The following is an 11,143-nucleotide window of genomic DNA, read 5'->3' as shown; positions in this document are numbered from 1 at the left end:
CTGCACAGGGAGGAAGCTGTGAGCGCGATACCTGTGACCTGCTTTTTTCTGTTGATTGATGGTATTTTTAGAGTGTTTTGAGGGGGAGAAAAAAACCTCAATAACTACCAAAGACCCTTAAAAAAAGTCTGACTACTGCTATATGTGAGTTTGTTGTCAGAAGTTCACACTTTTCACAAGACGCTTGTATGCTATAGGGATTTAGGACTCGGTTTGAAATGACAGATGGGACGAGCTTCATTGTGTGCTTTTTTGTCTTTCTTTCTATTATCTACAAATCTTTTTTTCCATCACTTTGCCTCAACGTGCCACAACCATGGATTTGAAATCAAACAATAATAAGATGGATATGACATGTTTTCAGCTTTAATGTACAAGCTTTTGCAAAATGTTTACCATTTAGGCAATTACAGGCATTTTATACAGAGCACCTCGAGTTTCAGGAGCTTAAACTATTTGGAATGACAAGCAGTTTCACTGACGGGTGAAGTCTGGTGTCACTTTGTCACTAAGACAAATGAAAGAGTTGAAGCTTTAAAAGAAAAAAAAGCTAATGAAGGGTTTTCTACCAAAATGATAGAAAAGTTTGGAGAAGTGAATCCAGTATGACAGATGCTCTAAGACTGAGGGGCTAACGGACGGACAGACAATGAGCATAAACATTATATTAACACATTTTAAAGGAACAGAAATGGAACATTTTTCTGCGCAGTCAGTCATCTCTCAACCAAGACCTACAAACCAGCATTTTTGGTGATATCCTTGAAACAGTTGATGCAGTTATCACAAAACCTGGCTTCAGCTCTAAATTCAAAGCACTTTTTGAAGCCTCTTAAATTACTGCTTAAATAAGCTTAATCGGCATCCTGCTCTTGGTTAAAGCAACAATCCTTAATCACAGATTTGATGACATGTTTTGCATTCCAGATAATCTTAATCTGTGTTTTTGGAAGATTATCTGAACCATAAAACGTTTGCAGGTAACCCTTGCCAACAATAAAACCTCCCTAGTTTGCTAAAAAAAAAAAAAAAAAAACAAGCCACAACTGACTGGGGCTCCTCTTTCAACAGGATTGGGACCATGTCAATGCAAAATAATCCCTTTGTTAGGAGGAAAATTAGCTTAAAAGTCCCATTGAAAAACAGTTCTATGTCATCATATACGACATTCATTCTTTGATTTTTTACAAACAAGATAAAAAGTTTTTTCCAATAGCAAAAAATTCCTTAAAGAATATCCAGAGAGTTCAGACACAACAACCTTATGCAGCTAAAAACCTCTACAAAGTAGTTGCTTATGATGTGAGGGCTAATTGCTTTTTCCTATAGTACAAATTCAGGTCACTGAGTTCTCACAGACACACACACACGTGCACACACATACACACACACACTTTAGCGCATGCATAAAAATAAATGTGTACACACAGAAGCAAGGTCCATACTACACAGTTTAGGGCCTGCAGCAGAAAAGACCATCACGACTGAGCCAACCACGTGTGTTTTCGCAGTAATGATTTAGAAAATGATGTCAAAGCGTTAAAACGGGATGAGGATGGATGGATAAATGTGGAAAAACAGCGGCAGACACGTGCGACCTGATATGTAAGCGGAGCTGGGTAATGCTAAACCACTCAGATCTGTCACTGGAGCTTTGACTCCTCTGAAAAGCAGCTGTCATAATTAGTGCAATTAAGGGTGGAACTTGAACTCAGAAAGTCTCCTAAATTAGAATAACACAATGACCAAAGCGAACCAGCACTTGCACATGCAAACATGGAGCACAATAACAGCTTTGACTCTCTATTTGCGCAACATCTAACCTCTCATAGCTGTCAGAGTCCTTTCATAGCCCCGGGCTCCCTTTCCATCCTTTCTTCAGAACAAAAGAGCCGCACTCGTCCAATCACAGACCTCATTTCCATTTCTTTCTCCAGATCAGGATGCAAAATTTGTGTGATTTGGGACGACAGCTTCGGACCTTATTTGTCCCCTGCACCTTTAGTTTTCTGCATGACCCATTCAGGCTGTCTTCTGACTCAAATCTCTGCTGTAAACTCATGCATTTACACTTGTATCCTCACAGTAGAATATGAAAATGGAGTATGAATATGTATGCCAGAGAAACAAGGATATTGCCTATGGTGAACTGCTATGCATAATGCAGCTTTTTGTCTCATCTACATTCATTCAAACACACACACGAGCGTGCGCACCAGCAAGCACCCACCGAGATTCATACCATCACACCCGCAGAGAAACAGGACTATTAATCCCTCTCACTCCAGCACTCTTTGTCTCCTTCAAACACACAAAGTCACATAAATACATTTGAGATTGCACGCATTCGTTCATAACAGGGAGCAGATTTCCAATGTGGCGAGCCATGTAGCACTAAAGACAACAGATAAACACATTTGGGCACAATAACTGCAGAAGCGCAGAAGTCAGAGGCAATAATGCCCAGGCTGTGATGCCACTGGGAGAAAAAATGACCATAAAAGGCAAATGATATCATTGTGTTTTAGACAGGGGAGCTCATTTTAAATGAGTCTGGATTGAGACGAGCAGGTGAATGGTGCTGCGTATTGTGCAACTGTGGTCAAAAAGGGGAACAGTTTCCATCCCAGTGTCATTCCAGTCTGAAATAAGACGTTAGCAGTGGACACAAAAGGAATATGATGTTAGAAATATGAATACACTGCACTTCATTGAGTAGGAGGGGAGAGGAGAGCTAGTAAACAGCCCCTATACACAATTTATGCAGTGTCAGTAAAACATCGGGCTGTCTAGCTCAGCTTTTGAAAGTTGCTCCACTTGAAAAGGATGCTGGTGGAGACGGTGTCACATTTGCAATTTTTTTTTTACCCCTTTCAGTTTTCTAAGAGATGGAAATTGTTTGATAGAGCAGGGGAGAGAGAAAGGACCCTAAAGTGTGACTGTAGGATTCTTTTGTCAGGCTTTGTCTAGAAGGCCAGGCACTGCTGCTGCTGTGTGTAAAAACCTGTTGAGTGAGCGTGAACAATTTTCTGTGGACTCTGTGAGATAACAGCATTGTTGCCACGGACTACATCTGATAAACACTTGAACAATTGAGATTATTTTAAGCGGCAGTGCGTGATAGCTGACAGCTGTAATGTGACCTCTTCTTACCTCAGTCCTTTAGTGCAGCTGCTCACTTATAAAGTCTTGTTTGTCCTAAGAAAAATCGAATGTACTGCTTCTAAGTTCAGCTGTTTGATTCAGTGTATCTGTAGGAGAGAACCACGTTGGAAGTGACTTTGAATGAAAGTGAATAGGTAAGAGTACTCGAGGTGCCACATTGTTCCAGAGAAAGCCACCACTTGACAATAAAAACTGGCTCCGGAGGCGAGTTAACCTGAGAGTGACATACACCGTGGAGCTCCCCCTCATTCCTCTTTCTCTCTTCCGACAACGCTGCCAGGTTATGCTGCCACAGCGGGACACGGGGACAGCCGAATAAGCCATGCGGTGACCCTTTTCAGGCCGTTATAATGCGGGATTTTGCGTAAAAGCTTGTCCGCAATCGGTGCGCAAAGGCTCAGTTTTTTTGTGGTTGAAAGATTTGAGCACTACGAGACACGAATGAAAAATGATATAAATATCAGTCACATATAGTTGATCCGCTCCAACTTTTGTACGAATCACTCCGCTGAATGTTCATTCACACATCTGCGGCATACAACGCCCGTGTGCTGTGTAAACATCGTGATAAATATAGCAAAATAGTCTGTGGGAAAAGGCGCACAAGTTGCTGTCAAATCTATTTTATCATTCAGTGAAGCCTGAGTGGTCCAAGAGGAGCTAACTGAATCATGCGGGTGTAGCCACCAGTGTCTGACTCATACCGCGATTACTGGGCTCCCCCCTCCGAGCACTTTTCTTTCAGTCGGTGTCTGTTTTGTTTCCAAATTTACGCACAGCCTCTGGTGCGTGGATGTTAGAGGCAAGAAAATTCGAGAGTAAATGAATGAGAAAACACTCTGAACTATCCAACAGAGGTGATCTCAGAGCAAATCACACCCAGACGATATGTGGGAGGACGGCTGTGCGCATTCGGACTATTTGATGAAATAATGAAAACTGTGACATTCATTTACGCGAGTGAGTTTTAAATGATCACACAGAAGTCTCACGGATACTTACATTGGAGAACAAAAAGCATCAATGCGTTCAACCGAGCAGAAGCCCGAGATAAAACTAAAGTTCAAATACTAAAAATAGACTTTAAATCGAAGCAGGATCCTCGTAATGCTCAATCTGCTGCCGAGTATGTGTTGCAGAAGGCCGCCTGAAACTGGATAAAACCGGAATCACATTAATTGATGAAATAATTATAGCAAAAGCTCTCACTCTGTCTGGCTCGCTGGCTTGCGTCTCTGTTTTCAAATTTAAATATCTTTATGGCTGTAATTCACATGAGCCCTCACCAAAAGAACTGCCATTTAACAGCAGAAGTCTGAAATATATGAGATGTTGTTATCACGAGAGACTTTCCCCAGATTTCTCGGGCCGTGCTGTGGCCTGTCGGGCCTTAAATCGGATTCTGGAGACCCAGTCAGCTGAGACCGTCGCGATTTTATTTTCATAAAATGACAAGCAACCTCCCAAATCATGACAAAGAAGAATTAGTGTACCCTCTCCGCCCCTCCTTCTCATCCATCTATTCATCCTTTCCCTCGCCCCCCTCCTCTCCGCGCTGATGGATGCAGGTGTGCTGATATGCAGCCAAATCAAAGAAAACGACTGTTTGGCACTAGAAGGTAGGACGAGTGAAATATATAAAGGAATATAAATATAGTGCTGTGATCAAAAATCTTTCCTCGTACCGATACAAATTTAGAACAAAAAACAACCCCTGAATAGTGTGCCATTGTAGGAGGTGCGGCCAAGAAAATACGCAGTAGACTACTGATGCATATGCGCCACATTTCTCCCTTTAATGGGAACTTTATTAACATCTGCAAATCCGATAAAATGCGAGAGCGCAGCTGATCCGATGGCCGCAACATGGCCGTGAAAAACAACGGAAAATGGAAGTTTGTTTTCCACCGCGTTATCTACATCTCTGCCATCTCAAGCACTCTTTCCGCTCCAATGCCCCATCCAACACACACACGCACACGCACGCACACACAGCTCATTTAGTCGCGGGACAGGCCGATGTACAATGTGTATAATCGAAATAGACCCTGTAATCCAATTACATACACCAGAAAAACAGCAAAGTCCTCGCTGCGGCTGCACCCTGACAGAGGGCATCGCCAGGGCCAGAGAGCGACACCAGAACGCGCACACATGCACAAGCCTACTGCAAAATCCTAAACGAACTGAAATCTTATCCATTACCAGATCTCTAGAGGAGAGCTTGTTTTCCCTTATTAAGAACAGGGGTGAATTGGATTAAACTCATGTTCAAGGGTGAAATCCCAGAACCTTAGAAAGAGAACAGATGACACCATATATTTGCCTAATAAGTGAAGGAAATTCAAAATAATATTGACGACTGAGCCATTCTCTCCCATTTCCAGCATTTAGAGCGAAGCCAATCAGCAGAATCTGGTGGTAGAGAAAATGGTGGCTGAATAATTAGACCAAGGATGATAAGAACTGAGTGTGCACCAAGCGGTCGTGCACTTTATCAAAGGAAATAATACACGGCCTCATCTTTTAAGGACACCACCGGGGCGCATCATGCACAAATTAAAGGCCAGCGCTCAATATCCCCCAGCCTCAGTTCACACCTCGCGTAAAACGCACTGACCCTTGTTGCCGCGCGCGCGCGCACGCACACATTTGCACACGCATAAGCGCCCATTATAGTGTTCTTTACAGAAAAATGACCAATATACGATGTCCTAATGTCCTGATGCCCCCCGGGACCCTCCCCTCTTTCCATTCTTACGCGCGCACACGCGCACGCACCATCACCCAAAATGCGTCGGAACCTGAAGGAATCAAAGTCAGAATAAACATCAAACTCCGGTGACCTCTCGGACCTCTTGCGAGTCAACATCTGCGGTCAATTACAGCGCTCTCGCCGTCGCGCTCCTGTTCGTGTGCGCGCCTGCAGATCCTTATCAGCATCTCCATCTACTCAACAGCCTCCATATTCAGCAGACCCTCACATATTCATCATGAAAAATGCAAATGTCCTTTTGCACCTTTTGACACGGAGGTGGACACCTTTCCACATTCGGCTGAAGTGCGTGCTGATTTTTATTCAGCTCGCAGGCTTTTCTGGGCTTTTCTTTTCTTAATGACTTTATCAGCTAATCATTGCGAGACAATTGGCAGAGCAGCAGAACCCCGCGCTGTGGTGTAAGACGAGCACCGACCCTAATCAGGAAAAGGCGTCGTTTCAAAGAGAAAGTTGCCAGTTTTCATCCAAAAGAAATGTTCAAAAAGTTTGGTATCACAATTCTGACGCTTGTTTTAGAATACAAAGAATTCCATCTCGGCTGCTGATTACATCAGATCAATTTCACGAGTTAAGACACATCAATTTGTGCTCTGATGAGATAAGATAGGCTTTAAAAGACACATTTCCAACCTACCTTCTTGCAAAGAATACAGCAGAAGTAAAGTTACAAGCCACATGCCATTAAAAGCAGGTATATTTCACAGGAATGGTGTGCAGCCCCCCCCGAAAAGAGTGCACGGCGCAGCGGTCGGCCAGGCGAGGCTCCGTTCTGGACTGGTTTTGTTGATGCTCCCCGGCGTTCTCTCCAGCCCTGGTCCCCGCACTCTCCAGTGCCGAGAAAGGAGCCACGGAGAAAGTACCGCCTCTGCTGCCTGTTCTCTCCTCCCCTTACCGGGACAGGCGCCTGTCGCCACACCCCCGGTATCCTAACGATGCGCCCCGATGGAGAGGTGAGCCGTGCGCACTAATCCATACGGAAACCAGTCAGACCGCCGTGATGCGCGCAGAAAAAGGACGATTTCTCCGACAGCATAGCGGAACTCCTAAGTCCATAACGTTCCTTCAAAGAAGTACTATTGTGTTTTTATACAAATACATTCCAAAATAGTCGTCAGGGGGATGCATGTGCGTATTTCACAGGGAATCCGCTAGCGAATTTTCTTAAATCATTTGTCATTGCGCAACAGAAGTGAACCAAAGTTGTCCATATGAACAGAGTCCGACTGCAAAGTCAGAAAAAGAACAGCCAGCAAATGTGTGCTGGAGTGCGTGCGCAGAGAAGTGGACGGTCTACGCTGCGCAGTGCGCATCGACTTAACTCATCAGTTTCATTCAGACCGAGAGAGGTATAATTAGCCTTACCTAAAAGAAAAAGTGGACTGGACTAGTGATGGTGAATAAAATCAGTCCGTCATTCCACTGTTTATCACCACCAAATCATCCCGCCAAAATACAATGTGGTGAGATGGAGCGCGCAATTGCGCACCGGGTGATTCATCTTTGTTATTGACTGACGAAATGAGTGAGAGTAAACAACTGTTCCATCAATTCAAAAAGTTCAGCACAAAACCGAAAGGCGAAAGCCTGAAAGAGTGATGCCTGGTTACAGCACAGCATCTTTTAATGAACAAAACAGAAACATTTAAGTTGGTGTATAGATATAACATCATGGCACCCTTTGATTTTTGTCGTTTTGGGGTTTCATTTCAAACCAAAAACTAGTGAAGCATCCAATTCCACACACTGGACTCTACAGCTACAACACATGTCTCCCATTATGTTGTTTCATTCAATCACAATAAAGCACTTGACATGTTTTTAGTCACATTTTACACATTTTTCCCAACCCAACTTTTTTGCCAAAAATGTATGTTTCTCCAAAATGTCTCCCCTTTGGACCACCAAAGGGGGCTTTTACTCATTGTTCGTTCTGCCATGCCACTCATCAGACATCTGACAGCCCTTGGCACCGCAGCATGGCGTTCTGAGCATTGGAACTAAAAGTGTCCACAGTTGCGGAAGAGCGCCGAGGCGCGCCGTCTCTCTCACTCCCACTGAAGAGCCGCTGTAGTGTGGCAGGCGAGGCAGCACTCTCTGCCTCCACTCTCCGTTATGTAACAGGTGGAAACACACACCTACGCACCCTCTCCATCTCTTTCTTTCTCAAACAGAGCCCCCCCCCCCCTTCCAACATTCACAAAGCAATAATGCTATGACACTTTTGGAGTACGCACAAGAAGCATTTCCACTGTATTTACTCGACAGGAGCCCATTCTCAACCCAAAAAGCACATTATTATGTAAAAGTACACTTTTCCTCACTTCTTAATGCCATGAGGATTATGAGGCCAACCATAACCTTAACCCCATCCTGCCCTATTGTGAGTAGAAGTTGTCATCCTAACTCTTTTAAACATAAATGAAGCCTTTGCATCACTTTTTGTTTTACAGTTCTGATCACTATCTGACATCCTGGGGAAGAAAGAATAGGTTGAAGGCCCAGTTTGTCCAAACCAGTCACAAAGGAAGGTGTTGTTGGGAGTAGGAATATGTTATCTTCATCTATACTAAAATTGCATTTTTAATTTTGCTCATTTCAAATATGGAGATTAAAAAAACCTTATTCTTGGACCTCTGACCTATGTTTTGGGGACGAAGAAGAGTAGAGGAGATATATTTATGGCCATTGCTGCATGCTGCTGCACGGATTAAACAAGCATTCGACACATTTTGCTTTTGAGATCAGGAACAGGAAGACAGGTTTCCCACAGTCTCCTGGTGGCTTCAGCAACCTGTTGCCTTCATAAAGGTCATTTCTCACTGTGACAAGCAACCCTGTCAAAACTCCATACCAACCATTGTTGTTGCAGTCAGAGGGTTACGCAGAGTCGCCGTAACGACCTGCTACACTAACGGGGTAAGATATGCCATCAAAAACATAGCAAATGTGTCCTGACAGATGGCACACAGAGGCAGAACATGGTGGCAGACAACGTCTCTGGGATGACTTCGATGAGGAACCGTTGCAAGCTGGTGAAGTGGCTGATGTGAGGCGGCGTGACGGCACCAAGCAGGTTGTGCTGTACGTCAGCCGATGAGCATCATGGGAGCTGACAGGCTGAGTGGGGCCGGCCAGAACGGAGAAAAGGCGAGCAGCTCCCAGACAACTCGAGCAACCGTCACTGAGGAACAGGACGGGCTGCCAACACCAGTGCTAGAGGAAAAGAATCCAGAGTACCATGTGACTCATCTCCATCACGCTGCTGCTTTGTTGCCTGGAGATAGGGAGGGAGATGGGAAAGTAGGGGAACCGGGTAGAGCATTTGACGGCTGAGGAGGAAAACTGGGTGAGCGGGGCATCAGGGAAAGCAAAGTGGAGTGGGTGAGGGGCGACGAGAGAAAGTGATGAGGCAGATGAGTTATTGTGGCTTCTCGTGTTAATGCTCAGATAATCAACCCTTCCCTCAGGGTCCAACTTCATACTAGGGTCATATTAACACTAATGTACCCGGGATCATTACACTGCCTCCGGCCCGGTGAAACCTCACCAAGGTCAGCAGTGGGAGAGACAGAGGGCACATGGTGCTACTGGTTAGCTCTGACAAGGTCACCTGAAATGGTGGGTGCAGGTAGAGAGCTGCCAAAATGGGCAGGATGGCAGGGAAGGTGGACGTTGTCAAATAGAAGCTTATGTCCTGAAGTCTGTTATGACCTGGTCAGAACCAAGCAACATATCTCCTGAGCGAGAGCCGCCTAACTAATATCTGAATGTGGCCATTTCTCCACTAACCTCTGCATCAAGCTAACACCAGTCACACGCCACCATGCTGACGCTCCTCAACCAATTGAGCACATTTCCCTTCATCCAAACATGTCTGATTGTGTTGGCAGACGTGTCGGAGGTGCATCAGCGCATCGGAGGATGTGCGCCAGCGTGCGTCTACATGGCGGCAAAGCACAGCCAAGACAATCTGGGCGTGCGCACGCATTGATCTGGCAGTTGCATCTGTACAGGCTTGCACCCGGGTGGCGTTTGAATGGCGGCGCACGCACAAGTACAACAGATATCAAGTGTTAATTTATTCAAATGAGCCAGGGAGAATAACAAGAGGAAGGAGTGGGGGAGCAGGGCTAGTTCACTGATGCGTGTGTGTATGTGTGTGTATCTCCTTCTCCATCTCCCTTTTTTTCCCCCACCTCACTTGTTTTTTCACGTTCGCAAATGAGACCATTTGCATGGCAGAGGAGGAGGAAGGCAATGGAGATGAAGGAAGAAGGCAATGGAGATGAAAAAAGAACGAGGGTGGGGAGGGAAGGGTGGGGGGGGGGGGGTAAGAGGGAACAGTGCAGTTTTGAGCAGACAGAATGCCCGCAGACAAAAACACACGGTGCCAGGGCGATACCAACGCTTCCAAGATGGCTGCCGCCGGAGGTTGTCCTCTGCTGGACCAACCCAGAGCCCCGCAGCGCTTTCCCCCGTCACGGGTGACACGCGAAGACCCTCTCCCGACTCTACCCAAGTGCTAATAAGGCGCGAGAAATTTAAATAGCTCAGTAAAGGTTCAACGTTCACCGCATGAATTTTGAATGCAGCCAGACAAAAAAAAACAAAAAAAAACGGCTGTGACGTGCAGAGATATCGATCAGAGATATCTAGTGACACCCAGTGGTCACTATCAAAGCTGTTACCATTAGAGCATCTAATAGTGATCTTGAAAGTCAGCAGATCAATAACATCTGCCGTCACGTATTTGTACGTTGATTCCAGAGGAGGATGCTGCAGCTGTGGAAGGGAAGGAGCGTAAATGCAGGATAAACAGAAATAAACCTGCTGTTTACACCCAAATCTTTACAGTTCTGCTCTGTTACATCAGGTGGAGTCAACAGCTCAGGGACACAGTTGGCAGGTGTGAGGGGATGCTGCAGAGTTTAGCGGGAGGGCACGTTTTCCATCTTTGACCCGGTGTGCTTTGATCTTATCACTTTCATGCGCTGTAACACTCCAGTACCTGCGACTTACTGGTGAACCTGTTCTCCACACACACACACACACACACACACACACATACACACACATACACATACACATACACTTACACACACACACACACACACACACACACGTACACATACACACGTACACATACACACGTACACATACACATACACACACACACACACACACACACAACATGTTGTT

General features: G+C 45.3%; 1 protein-coding gene across 1 annotated transcript in view; it reads right to left on the bottom strand.

Moving 5' to 3' along the window:
- dscaml1 (Down syndrome cell adhesion molecule like 1) overlaps positions 1-7,137 on the bottom strand; it is a 64,689-nt gene extending 57,552 nt beyond the window's left edge. The window contains exon 1 of the mRNA XM_011608403.2: positions 6,579-7,137. Within this exon, the coding sequence (XP_011606705.2) occupies positions 6,579-6,621 (43 nt within the window). The 5' untranslated portion in view covers positions 6,622-7,137. The remainder of the gene's footprint in view (positions 1-6,578) is intronic.
- Between the last annotated feature and the right edge of the window lie 4,006 nt (positions 7,138-11,143).

The sequence above is a fragment of the Takifugu rubripes genome, chromosome 11 (assembly GCF_901000725.2).
Source record: "Takifugu rubripes chromosome 11, fTakRub1.2, whole genome shotgun sequence".
Lineage (NCBI taxonomy): Eukaryota > Metazoa > Chordata > Actinopteri > Tetraodontiformes > Tetraodontidae > Takifugu > Takifugu rubripes.
This window is presented reverse-complemented; position numbering and strand designations above follow the sequence as displayed.